Source organism: Mesoplodon mirus (assembly GCF_964341445.2).
Source record: "Mesoplodon mirus genome assembly, chromosome: 17".
NCBI lineage: Eukaryota > Metazoa > Chordata > Mammalia > Artiodactyla > Ziphiidae > Mesoplodon > Mesoplodon mirus.
In genome coordinates, this window is record NC_138993.1 from 76,687,910 (window position 1) to 76,710,521 (window position 22,612).

At 55.3% G+C, this 22,612-nt stretch overlaps 1 protein-coding gene across 1 annotated transcript; it reads left to right on the plus strand.

The window, feature by feature from the left end:
* Positions 1-2,851: 2,851 nt before the first annotated feature.
* TEX29 (testis expressed 29) lies at positions 2,852-14,565 on the plus strand (the record flags this gene model as incomplete). Its single annotated transcript, XM_082602367.1, has 5 exons — positions 2,852-2,909; positions 5,265-5,375; positions 13,245-13,314; positions 14,115-14,281; positions 14,525-14,565. The coding sequence occupies 5 exons, from the start codon at positions 2,852-2,854 to the stop codon at positions 14,563-14,565; spliced, it is 447 nt and encodes a 148-aa protein (XP_082458493.1).
* Between the last annotated feature and the right edge of the window lie 8,047 nt (positions 14,566-22,612).

Sequence of the window (22,612 nt, forward strand, 5' to 3'; positions counted from 1 at the left end):
GCGCCGCTCTCTGGGTTCTGTGGGTCCTTCTAGGAGTGTCGCGTGGCAAACGAAGTGGCCTCTGTGATGCAGGCTTGCCCTTCTCCCACACGGCACCCAGTTTAAGGAGGCCAGAAACCCGTGTTCAGGGGAGAAGCCAGGCGGGCGAGGCGGGGCAGAGGGTTCCCGGCGCGCCTCCTTCCCCAGCGCTTCCACCCTCGACCTGAGGACGGAGCTGGTGGCACGGTTGTCACAGTCACCGTGGCTTAAGGGAACTTTCGGATAACTCGGGAGCCAGGGTTTGTCACGTTTCGGTCGGATCTCAGGGAGACGAGCGGTGGACGTGTGTCTTGGCAGACAACCCAGTCTGTCTGTCTGTCCCTGTGTGTGCGCGGTCCTCAGGGTCCTCTGGTCAGGCCCCGACCCTCCAGACGGCTGGCCCGCAGGGTGGTGAGAACAGACCGCAGGCCCCTGCAGCTGCGAGCTGGCACCTCCCCCCGAAGGCCTGCAGCCCTGTGTCGGAGGCCTAGAAACCTCCTCTGAGTTCTAACGTTTCCATAGAACTGGCCAAGTTCCTAGGGGGAGTGTTAGACGTGATGTCCTTCCCAGCTTTACGGTTCCAGTTCCTCAGGAAAGGGAGGGAGGAAGGTTTAAACGCCACCTGAGATGTCCTGACACGTTCACATCGACGCCACGGGCTCCACGATGAACTCGCCACCGGGGGTGGGGGGGTGGGGGTGGGGGAGCCAGTGGCGACGTTTCCCCACCCGCCCCCGTGATGCTCGTTTTGTCCCCAGTCTACCCGTCACCGAATTTCTCCTTTATCTGGCAGTACTTAGAAAGCAAGTGAACCCAGCCCGCAGCCTGCCGTCCCCACCCCCCAAGGTTCCTCTCCGGCAGAGATTCCCAGGGTGCAGTGGATGGGACTGTCCCCCGCCCTGCTCCCCGGGGCCCAGCGAGCCACCGCGCTGGCTGGAGGAGGACGGGGGGCAGGGCAGCGGGCACGCGGGCCGCTCGCCTTCCATCCCGGTAGGAGCCGCGCCAGCCCGCCAGCGCCCCGGGCCCCTGGCCTCCCGGTTCTGGACGAGGCCCTTCGCCTGGCCGCTGCTGCTCGCGTGGCATCTGACTTTTTATTGCGGAAAATTGAAGCCCATGTAGAAGTAACAGGTGACCGTTACTCCCCGAGATTCAGGTGTGTGGTCACCACTCGCCGCTCCGCGGGTCACACGCCAGCAGTTTGCCAGGTGCTTCCTGTGAAGGGGCTGCGTGGTACATCACTGTAGGATGGGCCTCTCTCATTTCTGGGTTGGAAGGTGCCAGGAGTTTCCAGTGTTTTCTGCAAATCCACCAGAGGGAGGGGCAGGCGCTGGACACTCTGAAAACTGCCCCACAGGACAGGATGGGGACAGTGCTGCTCTTTTGAAGGTTTCCTTGCGTGCAGGTCACGCGAGGCTGCCCTTTCCTAACACATGGCTGGATGCTGACCACCTGGGCTCCGCGGGGGCTGGAGTTGCGCCGTTTTAATTTCTCCCTTAGATGCGGTATTTAACGAACTCGATTTTACTTGTAAACAGGAGTGGTTGGCGCTTAACTGGAAGGAGGTGGGAAGTGGCGCCACCCCTGCACACGGCACCCCTGCAGGAGTGAGCGCTGAGGAACCCGGTCAGATGCTGTCCTGGCCGTGAGGGCCAAGCACGTGGCGGGGACCTGGGGCTCCAGCCCTGGGCGGCGTGGCCCACCCACCTGTAAGCCACTGCCCTGGGTTTGTTTTGTCCCCTAAGAGCCACGTTAGGTGCGTGTTAGGGTCTGGAGGCTTCCTTCTCTGGTTATTGTCCCAGCAAAATTGATGACACAGGTGCTGCTTTCCCAAGGCTGCTGTGACAGGTACAGTGAACTGGCTGGGTCCTGACAGCAGAGGCTGATTCTCTCACAGTCCTGAGGCCCAAAGTCTGGAGCCTGCCTATCGGCGGGCCCGGGTCCCTCTGGAGGCACTGGGGGAGGCCCCTTCCAGCCCCCGTGGCGCCCGTCCCAGAAGTGCCCGGTTCTGCCTCTGTTGGCACGTGGCCGTCTGTGTCTTCTCGGCGCCCTCCTCCCCGTGTGTCTGTTTTCTCTCCTTGGTGGGACACCAGTCATTTTGGATTAGGGCCATGGCAATGACCTCATCTTAGCCCAGTGACATCTGCACAGACCCAGCTTCAAACAGCCTCACGTTCACAGGTACTCGGGTCAGGACTTGAACGCGTCTCCTGGTGGGGGCACGACTCAGCCCGTCTCACAGGCGCTGGCCGGTCCCCGCCTCCCTCTGCACAGAGTCCTGTCCTAACGCCCGACTTCCCTCGGCGTGAAGGCCACAGCCCCCCCACGCCACCCCCACGCGTGCTCGTGCTTTGGCCTCCGTCGCCTCCCCTCGAGCCACGCCGGGTCCTTCTGGTTCTCAGAGTCACCAGGCAGGCTTGCCGCACCCCAGGGCCTGGGTACCTACTGCTGCTTCAGCCTCGCTGGACCCACTTCTGAGGATGAGCCTGGCCGGCCGATGGGGTGGGGGTCGCTAAGGAAGGGCTGCGATGCGGGGTCTGGAGGCTGCGGGCCTCCACCGCGGGGCCTGTGTGACATCACAGCCGGCGGGGCGGGCCTTCCACTGGCCACGAGCTGTGGGAGGGAGGCGGCGGCCCGTCTCTTGTTGGATCCGAGAGCTGCTGTCCACGTGGAGCGTGACCGTGAGCTGTGTGGCTGGAGCTCAGCGGGGGACGTGCCCGCCCGGCCTCCTCCCTTCTTGGCGCAAACTACCCTGCGGCCTGGCCTCCAGGTCCCCCGTGCTGACTGCTTTCTCCGCAGGTTCCCGTGACCCCCTGGCTGTCCTTCAGCTGCTGCCATGAGATACGCTCCACAATTCAAGAAGCCCCCCTCGCACCTCCTGAAGACATTTGCCGGTAACAGGCCGGGCCGCGCGGGGCTCCGGGGAGGCTGTGGTTTCCGAGCCACGAGGCCCGGCACAGGGGCGGCAGGAAGCGGGCAGGGCCAGCCCGGAGCGGGGGGGAGGGCCGTGTGCGTCCCCGTGGGAACATCTGTGCGGAGGGGACGGGTCGGGGCCTCGGGGGGCGGGGCCTTGAAGCCCTTGAAGCCCTTGAGGGATCTTCTGCGTGTCCAGTTCTGCCTGGCAGTCCTGCAGCTTCGCACCCACACTGCCCCACCGCTGCCCTCTCTCTCCGACAAGTCACCCGTCCAGGGACCCCTCGGAGGGCCGTGTCCCCGAGTGACCCAGGGATCCGGGGCCTCGGACACCAGGCCAGGCGGAGGGCAGCGGGGTGGAGCCGCTCCCTGGAGAGGGCAGCGTGGTCATGGGGCCGAGATGGGGTCACACAGAGGTTCCCAGGAAGGAGGGCCCAGCTGGGAGTGGGTGCCACCGCGCAGACGCGGCCCAGGGAGCCTCCCCAGGCACTCACTTCACGGAAGAAACGCTCCGCGGACACATGACATAAAGAAAAATGCCTAAAAGCACACGTGGTTTCCCAGCAATGTCCCGAGGGAATTTTCCCCAGTGGGAGGCTCTCTCCTGGGGACCCGGGCACCCTGACACCCTCCGGTGCCCTGACCCTACGCCCTGGTCTGTCTGGGGACCCCTGATGCAGCCACGCGGGACATGTGCCCCTCTCACATCTGAGACCCGCGTCACGTGCTGGGCTCAGTTCCAAACCCATGTGTCAATTGTCTGGGCACAAGGGTCCAGGCCTCCTGAACTGCAGAAGCGAAACCAGGGGAAGGAGGTGGGGAGGGGACCCATGGGGCCGTCGCAGCCGGGCCAGGCCATGTAGGGGCTCTGAGGGGCCGTCCGGGCGCCGGGGGTCCCTTCCACCTGGAAGCTCGGGTCTGGGAAGCGCCGTGGATTCGGGAACCCAAGAGGACTCCAACGAGGGTATAATGGGTGTGGGATGCCCCGCGGCACAGGGGTACAGGGCCGGCTGCCGTGCTGCTTCTCCAGCCCCCCTTTTCCTTATGAGCCACTCTGCAGAAATAACCCAAATGGTCTGTGCGGCGCTTTACAGTTTATAGGGCGCTTTCGCGGAAACGATTTCAATTTTCATGGCCCCTCTGTGAGGGAATCAACGTTGGCTTTAGACCGACAGGCAGAGCGGACAGAGGTGCACGGTAGATCAACAGCCGAGACCACAGGCCGCGCGGGCAGGTCCCCGGGTCAAGCCCTTCCTCCCCACGCTGGCGTGACCTTCCCTCCCTCACCTCTAACACGGGCGGGCGTGAGGAGGGTCTCTGCAGAGGGGCTGCTGGAACGATCGAAGGAGATAGAACTTGGAGAAATCCCTGAGGGGGCTCCTTGCATCCCTGACACACTTGAGGAAAACCCAGCACAGCTCACGTCCCCTCAAAGTCTGCAGGGACCGAGCCCTCGCCCGAGACCTCAGCAACCACGGCGACAACGGCCCGGGAGCCAGCATAGCCCTGCCCCCCCGGGTCAGCGGGCCAGCTCTGGCTCCCAGACTCCGGCTGCAGGGGTCCCCGACTCTGTCCAGCCTTCCGTCTGCAACGGTGGCCTCCGCAGCACAGGCCCCACGACGGGGAGGCCGAGGACACGGGATGGGGCACACCTGGAGTCGGGGTGTCCTGGGACACGGAGGAAAGGGCATGGGAGGGCGGTGGGTTTCCCTGGAATCCCTTAGTCTGAGAGACCAAACTCCCCCGCCAACCCGAGGAAGACGGCGTTCCTTGGAGACTCAGGAAAGGGCGGGCCCTGCTCTGCGCCCGCCGGGGAGACCGTGTTTACTGCTGATGGGGCACCTGCTCAGAGCTGAGCCCCTGCGGTCCTTTGCCCTCCGCTGCAAGGCACGTGCCTTCCTAGCACTAAACTTTCTGTCCCTTTGATGCGACTTTTAAATTCTGAAATAATCCTCATGTCGGTCATTTTAACTCAGTCTGCGCTTAAATGTGGATTAAGAACATGTTACTGCCCGAACTCCCAAACACCCATTGTATTAGGTCTGTGTTTCCCAATTGCTTTGTGGAGCGCTGAGCCCAGCTCGCCGGGATGCATTATCTCCTTAATCCCTGGGGGACCCCGCATTATTCTGTGTGCGTCATCAACTTGACATTGTCGTGTTCAGAAATCTAATTCATTCCAGATCTGAGTTTCAAAGTGCGATGTGTATGAGGCATAACGAAAACTGTAACAGAACTCACCACGCACACCCGTGAGCTCCTGTCCCTGCCCTGAGTTCCTTCGAGTCAGAGGGCGCTGCGTATCGGGGTAACGTCCATGTGTGTCTGCTTTGCAGTGTGCGACATCCCTCTGTATGACATATGTGACTACAGTGTCACCAGATATCGGTGCAAGGAACTCGGGTGCTGCTTTTATAAAGGCATCTGCTATGAGAAGGCCGTTCCCAGTAAGTATCCGGCCAGGCCCGCCCTGGTGGACAAAGCCACGCGGGCCAAGAACGGCCTGCTTCCCTCTCCCGGGTCTCCGTTGCTGTTCGGGCCTCTTTCTTTGTTTCCTGGTCACATCGCCCTGCTTGGTGCAGCCGCAGGAGAGACGGCTCTGAGGGTCTGGGCCCGGGACTTCAGCCACCGGAGGGAGTCCACTCCCGGGTGGGACAGACGTGCTGTTGAAGAGGCTTATTTGAGATCCCTCCATCCTGGGAGGGTGAGGGGGTGTAGAAACCTGCGTTGGAGGAGACGGCTCTGCAAAAGCAGCTGGCTCGGGGCAGGGCCCCCGCGGCTGTGCGCGAGGGGAGGCCTGACCCAGGCGGGAGCTGGAGCCCTGAGGACCCAGGACAGACCCCCGACTGGGGTCAGGATGAAACTTAGACCTGACACTGAGCTCTGCGGCCGGTCCCTGAAGCCCAGGATGCGCCTGGGGAGTTGGAACTAGTAGGGGGGCCTGGGATGGGGAGGGGCCCCGAGCTGGAGGGGAGGCCGGACCCTCCCAGTCAGACAGCAAGGGAGGCACCCGGGACTCAGAGGGCAGCAGGAGGGGTGAGCGGGGAGGAGGAGGTGAGCTGGGTCTCCTGGCCCAGAAGGGATGCCCTAACGATGCTTTTTCTGGATACTTCCCCACACTTCTGCCTCTGGAATTGTCTAAATTAGTATTTCCAAACACTCAAATTCTACTTGATGGTTGATGCTTTTCCTTGCCCTGTATGCGTCCCTTTTAGAAACGGGGGTGAGGGCTCTAGGACTTTTGGGAAGGGGTAAACACGTCCCTGGAACAGGGCAGCCTGCAGGAGACCTCACCGGGGAGGAGGAACGTGTTCCCAGATACAGAAAGCTGGCCGTGGACCCTCAGCTCTGATGCTCTGGGAAATGTGTCCTGTACCCTCCTCCGCCCTCACCCCCCAGGGGTCAAGGGCGCAGCTGTGTCCTGTGACTTTCCGGGATTTCTTCTTCCCTTGTTTCTCCTCTGCGGTCCCAGCTGGGCTCAGCCGCCCATCCCCAAGGCCTACCTTCTCCTTCCTGGACATGGGAAGTCAGAAACATTACCCTCGGGGCAGCCCCATTCCACAGGCTCAAAACCTTCCACCAGCTCCTTCAAGAAGTGATATTCTGAGCAAAACAAGAAGCTAAAGCATCGGCAAGATCCGCGTTCAGCCAAAGGGAGAGCATTGTCTTCCTTTATGGTGAAGATTCGGTGGGTAGGGCCAAAGCGGAGGCAGTTTAGCTCAAAAAGAGGCAGATAAGAGGCCACAACGAGCACTCCTCATAGCTGGGAGGATTTTCTGGTGACAGTTTCTCCTTCAGATCTTGACTTAGAAGACTTGGGACCAGATCTCCTTACTCATGCCACCTCCAGGGACCCCAGCACCCCTAGGATCCCACACCCCTTCCCCTGTACCTGAAGATAGAAGCAATTGGAAGTTACCTCCTTTGGTTGTTATTTTTACTGAGATAGAATTCTCATGCCGTAAAATTCACCCTTTTGAAGTGTACAATTCAGTGACTTTTAGTATATTCACAAAGTTATACACTATAAATTCCAGAACATTTTCATTATCCCCAAAAGAAACCTGCACCCATTAAACCATCACCCTGTTCCCCTCCCCCTCCAGTCCCTGGTAACCACCAATCTGTGTCTATGGAGCTACCTGTTCTGGACATTTCATATAAATGGAGTCATACCATATGGGGTGGCCTTTTGTGTCTGGCTTCTTTCACTTACATAATGTTGTCAAGGTTCATCTATGATGTACCATGTGTCAGTATTTCACTCCTTTTTATGGCTGAATAATATTCCATTGCCTGGATGGACCACATTTTGTTTATCATTTGTCTGTTGATGGGCATTTGGGTTGTTCCACTTTTTAGCTATTATGAATGAAGCTACTATGGACAAATGCACACACAGATTTTGCATGAACATGTTCTCAATTCTGGACCATATATTAACTCTATTTTAAAATTTTGAGGAAGTGTCAAACTAGTTTCTTTCTTTTGCCTGCTCAAATCTACCATTGAGGTCCTCTGGTGAGATTTTCATTTCCATTATTATACTTTCAACTTCGGAATTTCCATTTGGTTCTTTTTTTTAAATTAAATAATTTCTATCTTTTTGTTGATATTCTCCATTTGGTGAGATATCATTCTCATACTCCAGTTCTTTAGACATGGCTTCCTTTAGTTCTTTGAACATATTTAAAATAAAGTCTTTGCCTAGTAAGTCTAACATCTGGGCTTCCTGGGGGACCATTTCTATGGATGGCCTTTTTTCATGTACATGGCCATATTTTCTTATTTCTTTGCATGTCTCGTATTTTTTGTTGACAGTAGACATTTAAAATAATATAATGTGGCAACTCTGAAAATCAGGTTCTCCTGCCTCCCCAGATCTCTTGCTGTTGCTATTGTCATTGTTTCATGACTTTTCTGGATGAATTCTGTAACATCTGTATTCTTTGTGGTGTGTGCTCATTGAAGACTCTGCTTGGTCAGCCTAGTGGTCAGACTAATGGCTGGACAGAAATCTCTGTAGACACCTGGAAACAATTATCTCTCAGTCTCTGCTGAGGGCCCTGTGTGTGTGTTGGGACCCACCTTCTACAGGCAGCTAGATAGTTCCCAACTCTACCTTAACCTTCACTTCCTACTTGGCACAGAACCTCAAGGTCAGCCACCAGTGCAAACTTGGAGCCTTCTCAGGTCTTTCCTAGGTATGTGCACAGCTCTGGACATGCCCACTGCCTTCTAGGTTCCAAGGACTATGTCACAGCTTTCCAAACCTCCCTGTAGACAGATCATCCCCTGGTTTTCCCTCTAAGCTTTTTGGTCAGCCTGTTGTTTGCCTCCAACTGCTTTCAACCACCTCAGCCATCGTGATTCTCAACAATCACGATGCCTCTGATTATTTCCAGCCAATGGCTGAGAGAAAGGCTGTTCACACTACATGAGCTCCAAGTCAAGTCACATAAAGACAACCTTGTGAGTGGGGTCTTCCAGTGAAGCACCAGATGGAACAAAGTGTGACCATTTTCTGGGAATAGGACTTTGAAGGAGTTTCAGTCCTGTTCCTTACTCTCCGGTGGTACCAAGCTGCTGGTTGTCACCAGGACTGTGGGCTGTAGGTTTTCATGACTATCATGAAACTGGAGAGAGGGCAGGAGAGGTGGGAACAGGCATGTTAAAATGTCCAAATATCACTGTTGTTACTGAGATTCATCTGTTCATCTTGCATAAAGAGACTGCTGCAAGATTTTGGTTAATTTCCAAAGTTTTGAAAAAGTTTATTACCTCAATTTTGGCCCTGTTCTCATTACTTTTCTGAAGGAGGGTATTTTGGGGCAGGAGCTTCTGCTCTGCCATTTTTTCTGATGTCACCCTGAAAGTTAATTTTGGGCTTTAATGAACCTCTAGTCCAGTTGTACACAGTGGGGTAGTGAGAGAGGTACCACAAGACATAGTGCTTTTTTTTTTTTCTTAAAGGAGTTCATTCTCCTCCATCTATCTCATTGTAAAACCCATGGCCTCTTACTTGAGAGAGCTGGATGAGTCTCAGGTCTTACACTGTTGAATGACCCATCACATTGCTGCATCCCAGCCGCTCGTTCACTGGGGGATGTGACAGGTACTCCTGAGGCTGACTTCATGGCACTGGGTGGTGGTTTGGCCATAATTTGCTGCTTTTTGCACTTGTCATTCTTTTGTTGCTTTGTGGCTTTAGCAGTTGGACGCACACACATGTCACTATTTGGAGAGCAGCTGACGATTACAATCTGGCTCACTTCATTTCCATCACAGAGTTTTGCTTCTTAGAGGACGCTGGTGTCCTAGGCACATATGCAACTTAGTTTTTCTGAGACGTTTACCACGTGGGGCTCCTAAAAGCAGGAGACTTTAACATCCAAAGGGTATGTGAGTTTGTTCTTTCAATCTTCTACATAGACAGAGGCAAAAGGCATTCAATTCCCAGGTCAAGTTACAGGGCAGGGCATGGTCTTTGGCCATTAATTATCCCAATTTACTCACATCCTAATGAAATGGAGCCCTAACAGCATAAAGCAGTGAAATGGATCATTCAAGGAAGAATGCATCCAGCAAAGGAAATCCAAGGTGCTGCTGCTGCCTTTTCTTTATTTTTCATGTGTTCCATCCCCTGAGCATCTTCTCACCAGAGTTTTATTGTGGGAGTTGGCCATTTTGTAAATGTTAGTATTTCAGACATCGTTTACATTAGAGCAATCACCTGATGCCTGTCACTTATTTGAAAAATGAACCTTATTCCTTACAGCACCTTAATGATTAGTGTCCTTAAGGAACCCAGAGAAGAACACACACTGGAGAGTTTTTGTCCTTGCAGAGGGCTCACTGTTCTGCAGGTGGGTGTGTCCTGTTTGCATGGAGGCGAGTATTAGTCCTTTTTCCACTCTTTCAGTGATAATCAATGAGTTGTGTGAGCTAGGCTTTTTCTTCAGGCTTCTTTCGAGCTCAGGAGGTTGGACCACCTGTGGGAAGCGTCTGGGCAGTGAGCCCTGCACTCGGGTCCTCGCCTGCCCTCAAATTAGTTTTCATTTCTTCGACATCCTTCTCATTGAAGACGGCGAGCGAACCTTTGTACTGTGTAAGTGGTGGTCGGTGACAGGGTGTTATGAGTTCTTTGTGCACGTAATTCCACGTTATGAAAACCTTTCACCAACTTCTTCAATTGGCTGGTTAGCAGTGTGCATTGTGTTGGGGCATAACCTGTATTATTAGGAACATGAACTTGGGGAATTAACATTAGATCTTTGAGAAAGAATTGGGAATTCAAAGAGGATGACTTGCTTTCATTCCTCAGTCTTGACTGTAGGGTACAGTATTTAACCTGTCATTTCTTCTAAGTGTTTGACTTCAGTTTCTTCATGGGACTTGCTGAGACGATTTCAAAACTTTTGTTTAACTGTATTTGGGGGAGGACTTGCCAAGATATTCCTTCAGTTGCTGTTTTTTCTGAGTGATCAATCATAGTATGTGTTTTAGGATAAATCACACATATTGCTTGTAACAAATAACGTGCTGGCCAGAGACTGTGCAGAGAGAATCATTGAGATTCAGTCTCTGCCTTCAGGAGCTTGACCTCGAGAACAAAAAGTACTCACACATGTAAAGGTGTAAAAGACATGCTGACAATAGAAAACTAAATCATTGACTAAATATGTGTGTCTCACTAACAGGGATTCACTTACATACAGATTCTGAATTTCTTTCACGAACCAGGACACAAAACCACACTAAGGAATATACACTCCTTGGAATTCAAGAATTCGTGGGTTGCCTTCTTGTCCCTTAAAAGCTCCTAATTCGCACTTTGTTTCAATTCCATTCATTCAACATCGTTTAAAGCGTACTTTGTGTCAAGGCCTAGGACCCCCTATATTAGTTATCTATCCCCGTGTGACAGATGACCCAAAACTCAGTGGCCTCAGGCAACAACTTAGGGGCTTAGCTGGGTGGTTTGGCCTCCGGTGACTCATGGGAATTATAGTCAAGATTTCAGGAGGCTGCGCCAGTTGTCCAAGGCCAGCCTGGGGCTGCACCACCTGCCCCGTGGGTCTCACCTTGTCACAAGTCTGCCTGCATGTCCTTATACATGAGACGGTCTTCCCCAGAGCCAGCGAGCAGCGAAAGAGCAGGGTAGGAGCCACGGTGACTCTGACCTCGCCTTGGGGGTTCAGAGGTCAGCCCCATACACCGCAGAAGCATCTACACCACGGTGTAAATTCCAGGAGGTGAGAATCGCTGGAGGCATCTCGGAGGCCCTGAAGATTCGGGGGTGAACCTAGGTGCACGCATTTCCACGGGAAAGGCATCGTGGACAGAAAGAAGCCAACAGATCGGAAGGATCCTCCAACAGGAAGTTTCCTAATTTGGTCACCGTTGAGGGGAGGCAGAGTGTATCAAGCACCACACAGCCCCAGGTCTCCCCCCAACCCCGCCCTCTCCCTATGAACGCCCGAGCGTGAGCGCCTGCTGTATACTAGCCTCTGCTCGCTGAGCGCCAGCAGCTCCAGGAAACTGAGCATCTGCGTTTCCATCGCTGAGCTGTTTGGCTTCAACCCCTTTCAGTTTTCTGACCTTAGCCCCACATCCAGGACCCCCGTGCCCCGCACGACTGCCAGAGCCCCTGCAGATTAGCCAGTGCGCGTCCCACTGGAGTCATCCTCGCGTCCTGGGAGGCAGCTTCCTCTACAACCATCGCTTACCTTCTGTTCTGGTTTGGACTGTGTCCCCCGAGGAGAGATGCTGAAGCCCTAGCCTCCAGTACCTGTTGTGTGACCTGGTTTGGATGGGATGAGTTAAGATGGGGTCATCCTGGAGAAGGCGGGCCCTTGTTCCAACATGACTGGTGTCTTATAAGAGGAGACACAGAGACACAGACTCGGGAGACACAGACTCGGGGAGAATGCTCCGTGAAGGCAGACACACAGGGACGGCGGCCGTGTGATGACGGAGCCAGAGGTGGGGTGATGCGCCCACATGCCCGGGGGTGCCGGGAGCCACAGGAGCTAGAAGAAGCAGGAAGGATCCCCACCTCCACCCCCCAGAACCTTCAGAGGGAGCACGGCTCTGCCCGTCACCTTGGCCTTGGGCTTCTGGCCTCCAGGCTGTGAGCCGATAGGTCTCTGCGGTTTCGAGCTGCCCAGTGGTGGCGCCCCTCCGTCCTCACAGCCCCAGGGCAGCACCGCCCAAGCGGGGACACTGTGTCTGATAATGTTATTACTGGTGAAGGTGAAACGGTTGAGCGGGAGGAGGAAGTAAGGGATTTGAAGCAAATCACATCACTCGAGGTCGGCGTTTGCAAGCCAGCCAGTCCGCTTCCCGTGAGGGGCGGGAGGGCGGTCGGAGGGAGGCCGGCAAGTGCCCCCGTGCGCGAGCCCCTCCCGGCGCCCTACATGCTCGCTTCGCCGCTTTCAAGTCCTGACGTCAGCGCCCGATGAAGACAGCGCGGAGGACAGACCGGGGCGGAAGAGCGTGTGGTTACCGAGCGGAGCCGCGCGCACGCAGAGCTGCCCGGCCTGAGGGTGCCGCCCTGCAGTCGCCCGAGCGCCGGGCCGGCCGGCGGGGCCCTCGCGGGAGGCTGGTCCCCAGGCCCGCCTGTGAGCCTGGGCGCCGCGAGTCCCCTGCGGCGGAGGAGCCCTGGAGAAGGCTTGGGGGGGTCGTCCAGCTCCGCCTTCCCCCTCCTTCCCCGGGCGTGCAGAGGGGCCCGGGATTCACACCAGCGGATGCTCCCGCACCGGGAAGCGCCAGGGGAGCGGTTGCCCCTGGGGCACCTTGAAAGGCTCAGGTTCTTCTGTCGGGGGTGGAGGAGACGTGAGCAGTTTGGGGCAGTGCACACCCCTCGTTAACGGAGAGCTCAGTCCGTGAAATTTGAACTCAGACCCGAGGGATCGGCCACCCAAAAACATCGCCTAATGTTTTGGGACAATTGACCTGAGTATTGAGGGACCGTTTCCAGGGAGCCGGGGGCAGGGTGCGGGCCCCGGTCACAGGAGGCGAGGCGGCCGGGTGCTGCTCTTTCTGGAGGACAGACAGACGAGGGAGCCTCTCCCCACAGCCGTCCTCAGGGGTCCTCTGGGGGCCACGGGCCGCCCTGAGGGCCTGCAGGTGGAGCCTTCTTCCCTCTGCGAGTGGCTTGGATCCTGCACGGGTTTCCAGGGGGAGAAGGTGGAGAGGCGGGTGCTCAGGGCGGAGCTGGGCCTCAGGGGCAGGCGGAGGGCGTGGCCAGCTCCGGGGAGCATCCCTTTGGGGACGGACCTGGGTCCAAGTGATGAACTGAAATTGTTTTCCAGCTTATGTGCAAGTGTTTTCCTCCTTGATCGTGATCATTGCCGGGGCCTTTATCATCACCATTATTTACAGGTCAGTGCTTTCGTTCTCTGAGCCTCACCTGCAGACCCGAGAGGGAGAGGAACAGGATGGTGTGGGCGGGCGGCTCCCCAGCCTTGCCATGGGGGACGAGGAGGGCCCTCTGTGGACGCGAGCCTGCTGGGGGGACCAGCCTCTGTCCCGGGCGCTCTTGATAGCAATGCCAGTGGCATCGAAGGACACCTGACATCTCCAGTTTGGCTCGTCCCGCCTCAGCCTCGTGGCCAGTGAGCGCTGGGTCTGCAGAGCCCTGGCCGCTGGTCCGCACCCGGGCAGCCCTGTCCTTCAGGCTGTGATGGTCGTGATGCAGCCGTGTGCTCAGACCCGAGTCCCTGGGCGGTGTCAGTGGTGAGGACTCACCTCACCAGGCCCTGCCTATCACCTGTGGTCCACGGGCAGGACTGGACTTCAGCCTTCATGCGGGGCCCTGGCACCTGTGACATGAACAGAAGCCACTGAGATTAGTTGAGTCACTGTGTCCAACAAGGAGGAAAACCACTTTCATCCTCCGAGCGGTGCCGGGTGGCGTCTTGATGGACTGGCCTGGCTGTGACCTGCATGTGATGCTCCCTGTTCTGTCCTTGGAAGCCTGGGTGCCATGTGCTGGGTCTGTTTAGAGCACGTATAAGAATCCAAAATGAGGACTATTAAGACAAACATTTATCTTGGCAAATACATGTTCATGATCATGAACCCTATGTTTTTAGGGGCATGTCCTGGCGGAGGGCTGGGCGGCCCATAGAGTTTTCCACCCTTAATTTCTGTGATTGTGATAAAAACTCTCTTTCCATCAGAGCTGTCCAAGACAGTAGGAGAGAAAAGGAAGTCCTTACAGAGGTACCTTTGTCCTCCAAGTCCAGGGCTAAAGTGGAAATGGTGCCCTCGGGCGAGTGGCCGGCGGCGTCGAAGGCCCCGAGCACAGAGCCTTGGCACAAGAGCCCGGAGAGCGGCAGGGAGGGCGGTAAGGCGGCGGGAATCCCAGCTTTACTTCCTCTGCGGTCTTCTCTGGTAAAGACACTCGGCAGCCCTGTCAACCCTTCTGCGAGTTATACTTGTTTTTTAGTTTGGACAAAAGTCTATCTTCTCCAGCTGGGAGGGGTGGGTTTGCAAGGCGGATTCTGCCTTCAGCACAGGCTTCCCGTCCACAAGGCCATTCCCTCCTAGAAACATCGCCTTCCCTCTCCTGCCCTCCGTGTCCCCTCAGACACATCCTGCCGGGGTGTGGGCAGCGGGACTGCTGGCTGAGCTGCAGCCCAGGTGCTGGCTGGCGGCGTGAGAGCGTCTCCTCCTTCTGCGGCGCCTGCAGCTGTGAAGTGTGCCCCCCGCTGCTCTGGTTTCCAGGAAGCCCAGTTGCTTGTCTGGTCACTCACCCTCTTAGGCGGGCTTTGGCCGGAGCCCCTGGCAGGGTAGAGAAGAGTGTCCTCAGTGATTGGCTCTGTCCTGGGCCATGTTTGTGCAGGAACTCCGTCTAGGGCTCCTGGTATCACGGGTCACAAGGCGTGGCTTTCCTGGAGCAGTGAGCGGCCTGCCCAGATGTCCTCAGGGACCTGGACGTGGCCCCTGGCGGATGTGCAGGCCCTGCGCGTGCCTTCTCAGGGTGCTCCCTGCGGGGAGAGGTGCAGACCCTCCTCCCCCGGGAATGAGTGGAGAGGCTCGGGGCAGCAGAGACGCCCCCGCCACCAACTTGCTTTTGAGTGAATCATGGCCACGTGTGTGCCCTGCAGCTGTGTTCACAGGCCTTGAAGAAATTCCCCTGGGGTGGCCGAGTAGTCCATTCAAAGGCCACTTCTTTTTGTTTTGTTTTTAATCCCACAGCACTGGCCATACCAGAAGACGAAGAAACTGAGGACTGAGGTGCGTGCTGGGGACCAAGTGAAGATGGGAGGGAATCTCTGAGAGAAATGGGGCAGCGGGGGAACGGCTGTTGAAGTATGTTATGCAGTGGCCACCCGATGAGGAAAAATAAAAGTATCTTGAAAGCTTCGTGTTCCGTGTTGTGCACCCAAGGCCAGAGTTTTACCTTCAGAGGGAGGAAGCCGTCGGAGCTGAGACCGTGCCCCGGGAGCTTGCATTTCTGACACTCGGCTTGGTACTGACCCCGGGACCGGCAGCTCGCAGTGTGACTCAGCACCGAGACCCCCTTTGCAGGGCACAGGCTACAGGTTCACCGGGCGGGCTGTCACTCAGACCCACAGGGAGGGCAGGCCTTGCCCAGCAGGAGCAGCATGACCCTCCCCAGGGTCCCGCTCCCGTGACAGGACGCACGTGGGCTCAGCATGACTGACACTTGCTCAGTGTGGGTGACGCCAGCCCAGGGGGACCCCGTGGTCTTGGAGAATCCCTGCTTTTATGTTGGAAACTTGCATTCTCCAGAGCTTCACAAAGGGATTATTTGGTAAGGAATCAGCACACAAAAGCCCCTAGAAGCCCTCGTTTATTTTCTAGCTGGTAAGTTCTAGCGCGTGTGGACGTGAGTGGGGGTGGGTCAGGGTCTTGCTGACGCTTCCGCCTCACAAGCGTCCTGCCGACCTTGGTTGTCCCCCTCGGGTTGGTCTGGGTCAGGTGTCGGCACACTGGTCACAAAGGACCAGATAGCAACTATTTTAGGCTCTGCGGGCCCTGCGTCCCGACACCTCTTCGACTGCTGGCGCAGCATCCAGGCGGCCCCAGGTCACGGAAATGCCTGGGTGGATGTGGCGGGTTCCGATAAAACCTTTTTTATGAGAACAGGTAACAGGGTGGACGTCCCCGCCGGCCGTGGTTTGTCATCCCCGAGTCCTGAGATACTAGAAGTGTGTTTGTGTGACCTGGGTACCTGTGAACTCCTTGGGTTATCTCCAAATAAAGGGGAAGATGGACTTGACCTGCCTTCTTCAATACATCTAGGGTTATGTTTACACTAACCTCAACTCAGATGGTCTATATTTCCCAATTTCCAAAATTATTCCCAAATAATTCAGAATAAATTGACTTTTGTGGTAAATCCTTTGTGAAGAAATTGCTTTAGATATTTTACTAATAAAGCATCAACTTTGCAAACTAAGATCTGCAAGGAGATGTCCAAAACATTTGCTTCTGCAAAAAAGTAGTCTGTAAAATGCATTGTATAGGAACAAAATAAGGAGGCAAGAGACTTTGCAGTGACATTTGATGAGGGTGGACACACTTTGGTATAGAAACCTGCAGTATGGAAAAGTATGCAGTATAATAATAAAGGAATAATTCACAAGGAATCATGCAACCTTCCTGGTGGGTGACTGGAGAAGCAAAGGGGTAGAGACTTACCGTCCAAGAACATCTGGGAGAGCGGGGGGTACTTCCCCCGAGTTATGAATCGTTGGAACTTGATCACGCTTAGTAGGCATCTGCTGATTGGAGGAGGCTACCAGGAAGAAATTCCATGCGTGACAGAGTTTCTGGTTGTCTGGGGAGTGACACTCTGCAGAGTTTTGCAAATCTTTAGAACGGAAGAGGGAAGTTGGCTGGATGTTTCATTGACATCGATGTGGCTGTGATGCCAACCTCGTGGGTCCCCAGGCTCACACGGGGTTCTGGGGCATTCACGTTGGCATCAGCCCCACTGGTCACCTCGGGTCTCCTCTATGATTAGGAGCCACAGCGATTCCTCTCAAAGCTGGAAATACAGCAGTGTTTTATTTCCAAGATCTCTTTGCGTGGAGCGCACGCCAAGCCGACAGAGGCATCAGCTCCACCAAGAGTGCAGTGTCCTGTCAAGGAGGCCGAGTCTTCGGGAGACGACAGCTTAGCCCTCGACAGCTTAGCCCTCCGGTCTTTCTCTGACGTGGGGAACGGAAACAAGGTCCATTTGGTTCTAGAGCCTGGAGTGAGCTGTCACAGGTGCCTCTGGGGATTTCATACGCTCTCCAAGCATGAACCGCGGGGAGCTAGGTGGGGTCAAGACCAGCTTGCATTGCTGGGCTTACAAAACTCAGAACTGCATGGCAATATCACAAGTAACACAAGCTGGAAAGAATTACTGCAAAGCAACCTGGCGGTCAGAACGAGCTCAGTGGGGAAGAGGTTCCTGATGTGGAGAGGACTTGTCAGCCTCCATCACGGCACAAGCCAGTTCCTTAGAATCAATCAATCAGTCTCCTGTTGATTCTGTTTCTCTGGAGAACGCTGACCAGTACACCCCTGGGTAATAAAGAAGTCGGCCTCAGCCTAAAGAGAGATCTGGTGCCTGGGAGGTAACCTTGAAACCCATGGAGCTTCCCAAGTGGTAGGCGTGTCTGTGTGACTCGGGGTGGAGAGCCCACTGGTTTACGCTGACACAGTGGCTGAGGGTGGGAGCTGACCGCACCAGAAAGACCGGCCCCGGGATGCCAGCCCAACCTCTGGGAGGGAAGAGGTCTGGAGATCCAGGGGACGATCCATCATATCTGTATAAGTGAAGCTGCAAAAGACACTCTGGACATTGAGGCTGGGCCGAGCGTCCCTGGGGTATGACCCACATCGAAGTAGCGGGAGGTGATGCTTCCCAAGGACACGGCAGCGTCCCCTGTGGGACCCTCCCACCTCGCCCTACGTAGCTCTTTTTTTGGCTGGTTCTGATTTGCATCCTTTTGTGATCATGAAACTGTAATCGTAAGAACAGTGCTTCCCTGAGTTCTGTGGGTTGTTCTCACAAATTACGGAACACGAGGGTGGTCTCGAAGAGCCCCACATTGGCAGCCAGCTGGCCTGAAGTGTGGGTGGTCTAGGGACCCTGACTCGGGGCTGGCATCGGGGGCGAGAGCTGGTCCCTCGGGCTGCTGTGGTACATGCTCTTGTACCCCTTCCTCACTGCAGAGCTTTTCCTGCTGGCGCCCCGCTGGCCGGGGTGGGAGCTAGACTTACGCGCTCCTGTGAAGATCTGCTCTGTTGCTCACTGGGGACAGGAGACCCCTTGCCCTGCTGGGAGGGGCCAGGACTGCTTTGCAAACGCACAGAATGAGACGTCTTCGCCAGGGTCTGGCAGAGGTGGGGAGACCGAAGCTCTGATCTTGGGGTGCCAGGGACATTCTGTGCCTGAAGGAAAACTGCCGTCCCACCGAGAGCATCCCGTCTGAAAGCCGGGCAGTAAACACTCTCTGTTTGCGTCCTGAATCTTGGAGTTGTTTTTTTCTCGACCACTGAAGTCGGCTTCCCTCTGCAACAGGGGAACCCGAGGACCCTCACTGCAAGGAAACGATTCCCTTTCACAGTTGGCCTGACAGATTATGTAATGCTTTTCATTGTCCTCACTTGTCTAAGAATAAAAACATTTTATTCCGAAAGTAAGGCGGTGTACACTATAATCTGATCTTTTGATGAAGCAAAGAAAAGCTGATTTATTTTTAGGTAATGAACTTGCTGATAAGTCCTCATTTGGATCCAGCGTATACAAGTGCCCGATGCCGTTCAGCCTCTCCCCATTCTCTGTGGGCACATGGGTGTCTCTAAGCTACCCGCCAGCACACGGCACTTTCTGAGTCCGATCCACACAGAGGCTGTTATTGATTCTCCACAAAGAAGAGAAATAAAGTCAGGGCTTTTGCTCTGGCTTGAAACACTCCCTGCCCTCCCACGATGATTTCCAGTCTGGCTTTTCTTTTGCTTGTTTTAGGTTGCAAGCACATGGATTTAAAAAATGAATCCCCATCTCTTGCCTTCGTAGAGAGGCTTTAGGAATTAAGTGCAGGGCTTAGGACAAAGGTCAAGTCTCTCTGCCGCCAGCGGAGGCCCTGTCCTCCCGCCACGCAGGGGCCTCTGCTTCCCGGAGCATGGCTGGGGACGGGGGTGAGGCGTCATCTTTTCACGTCACGGACACAACCGGACATGGAGAGGGAACACAGCAAGTGGCCGAGGCTCGGGCTCAGCATGGGCCCCTCGTCCGGGACGCTCGTGGCATCACTGGGGGCAGTGGGCAAGGCGGAGGAGACGCTGGGCGAGCCAGGGGAGCCTACTGTCCGGCCCGGCCGCCGAGGGCAGAGTGTTTCGTCCTGTCTGAGAGCAGCATGTCATCAGTCCTTTCAGATGGATGAAGGAACCGGTTTCTATGAAGCGTCTGCATGTGCCAGGTTCTGGGTGAGATGGGGTGAAGCAGAACTTGCCCAGGGATGCAGGGCTGGGACAGAGCTGGCCTGGGGGACACGGGGGCGGTGGCGAAACTGCTAAAATCCTGTGCAGGAAGCACCACCCTCAGCCGGGAGACAGGATGGGAAAGAGGCAGGAAGACGGCCCCGCAGACGTCCACACCCTAAGCCCGGATCCTGTGACTCTGGGACCTACTTCACAGATGGGCTGACGGCCAGGGGCCTTGAGGTGGGGGGACGGTCCTGATCGTCCAGGTGGCCCCCACTAACCGCGTGGGTCCTGAGAAGGGTGGCCTCTCCGGGGTGGGTCAGAGGGCAATCCCACCACAGCGAGAGGCAGAGTGGTGTGACGTTGCCCGCTGTGAAGGTGGAGGGGCCGAGAGCCTGGGAGTGTGGTGCTCCTGGAAGCTAGACGAAGGCAGGCACAGCTTCTCCCCGGAGGCTCTGGGAGGGGCAGCCCTGTGACACCTTCGCTTGGGCCCAGGGAGCCTCATGCTGGACTTCTGGCCTCAGTGTCGTCAGATAACACGTTGTGTCGCATCGTGCCCCGACGTTCGTGGTAGCAGCAGCATGCTAGGTGGTGGAGGAGGCCTGGGGAGAGGGGGGCCGCTGTGAATGTGCCGTCTAGGACCCTGGGTACCAGCGGTATCAGCACCGCCTGGGAGCTCGTTAGAAACGCAGGCCTCTGTGTCCACACCAGCCCGACGGAGGCAGAATGTGCATTGAAGAGCATCACAGGCGCTGCCTGCCCGAGTCCCGGAGAGCAGGGCGCGGCTAGACAGAGACGGGTAGGACCTGGGTCAGCACATCTTACCCTTAGCTGTCAGGACCCTGTAGAGTTCTGTCCGGAACACTCCTCAGGCTTCCCTAGACGGTCATGGACGATTACAGCCCAGTTGCCGAGTGTGACTTCCTTTGGGTTTGTGTGATGTTTCCTCGTGACCACACGGAGGAGGCGCTGGGTCTCATCACTGCACCCCTCAGGGTCACCTTTAAGTAGCCTCATTGCAGGAGTCCGTCATCGTTAATCACTCGCCGAAGTTGCCGTCTCCTAGATGGATCCGCTCTATGTTTCTCTTTCCCATCTTAGCCAGTGTCTCGTGTGCACGTACTTTGAAATTACGTGTCTTCATTAAACTTTCCACTTATATATTCATTGATTCATTCATTCATACCCACATGGACTCATGGTCCAATGGTTTAAAGGACTATAATCTGTTACTACCGTTATTTACTTTGACGTGTAAACTCTCTCTAGTTCAGCCAGAAGAAGCCCCTGCAAGCCGGCTCTGCGTCTCTTTGGCACGTCGCTGCTGTTCCACGAGAACCTTCCTGCTTCCTGACACAACACAGCATTCCAGGTCCAGCGCTGGGGGTGGCCGTCTCCCAGGAGCCCTGGTTCCTTTAGTGGTTCCCGCTTTACCTTAAATTTGAGGTCACATCTGCAGTCACACTTGGCCGTGAGGGAGCAGGGGAGTCTTCCCTCGCCCCTCGGGAGGAGGCTGCTTCCCTGTCCCCTCCACGTGGACCACCTTTGTCCTGGCAGCTCCTGGGACCCGCCCAGGGCCTGCTTTCCTCCTGAGCAGAGGTCTGTGCCCATTACCAAGGCCCCACTTGTGCAGCGCTGTGGTTCTTCTTCTTCTTCTTCTTCTTTTTTGGTTGACTTTTAAAAACCCGCTTATCTATCCTGCTTCAAATTAATCCCCAAATGTTGCTTTATCAAACCATTTGTTGCCGCAGTTGCTGTTGATTACGGATGTGCATCATTTCTCCCCCAGCCCTTTAAAGGGCCAATCACTATGGTAACCATATTACGGAAAATTGCTTTGTCTCCTTAAAATACCCTTCAGAAAAAGGTCATTTGGTATTAACATATTCTGACTAGAACTAGCAATGTGAGCAGCGTGAAGAATACCTTCCCCTGTGCGTGCGTTTTCAGTCATGCAATTTCAGGAAACTCTCAAAACAAGACGAAATATTGAGAGCAGAAAGAGTTCCAACGCTACGACATATGTGTCTGTGTGTGTGTAACTTTGAGAAAATATGTTTACTTGGGGTCTGTGGTTGCAGCGTGAGCTTTATTAGCGCTTGAGGATGACACCTTGCTGTTTCCCAGTTCCGGGTGTGGGTTGAGATTGGGAGAGACACCCTGCTCCCGTCGGAACTGGAGGGTGCCTGGAGCCACCGGGAAAGAGGATCCTGGGGGCAGAGTGGCCCCAGAGACCCGCGTCCCACAGGCTGTGCCGACAGGTGAGGGTGGGCAGACTAGCTACCTCTGGGTGTCGTGATAGAGCCCGTGGCGGGTCAAGCAGTAGAACGGTTTGTTGTGGTTTTCCATTTGCCCTCAAGATGTTGATATAACAGTTCATTGGCTGTAGGTTTACTTATTTCAGAATAAGAACCATTTGAGCTGTATTCTGGTTGCTCAGTTCTACCTTTTCATTTTCCAGGAGGAAACGGAAGCACAGAGGTGTGTACGTCTCAGAGCTGGTTTCTATCCAGAAGGTGTTAGAAGTTGCACCTTGAATCCTGTGCTGCTTCCTTCTTAAAAATTACCCTCCGTCAGATTCCTTCAGGAGCAGTTTAACATGCACATAGTCCTTCGTAGTTTATAACTAAATCAGCTTCCTTCCCACCCCCAGATCCTCTCCCTAGAGGTGGCCACTGCTACTTGTTTCAGTGGTGACTTTGGGATTTTCCTGCACATTTCTAAACAATCTCCTGATAAGTAGCTGTTTCACCAGCGCTGTTTGATACTTTGCACCAGGCACTCTCTGAACTGCTTTCCACGTATTAACTCCTGATTTTCTCAACAACCCCGTGAGGCAGGTACTGTCCATAGACCCATGAGAAAACAGACACAGAGAGGTTAAGTAGTTGGCCCAGACACACAGCGAGGAAGAGGCAGGGATGGGCTTTGACCCTGACGTCTTGGCTCCGGTGTTGTTGGTGTATCAGTTTTGCCTCCTGTTCACTGACTTACCGTCATGGAAAGTCAAGGCTTATTCTCTCACATCCTCCACTCTCACGTTTCCCCTACTTCCAGCTTCCCGTCTGCACCACTGATGGCCACGTTCACGTGCGTGCTCTTTCTCTGTCTCTGTCTCTATCTCTGTCACACACACACACACACACACACACACACACACACACACACGCAATTCTTGACTCACCCAGAGGTGCTTCAGCACTTACTTTCCAGGAACGAGGGGGTA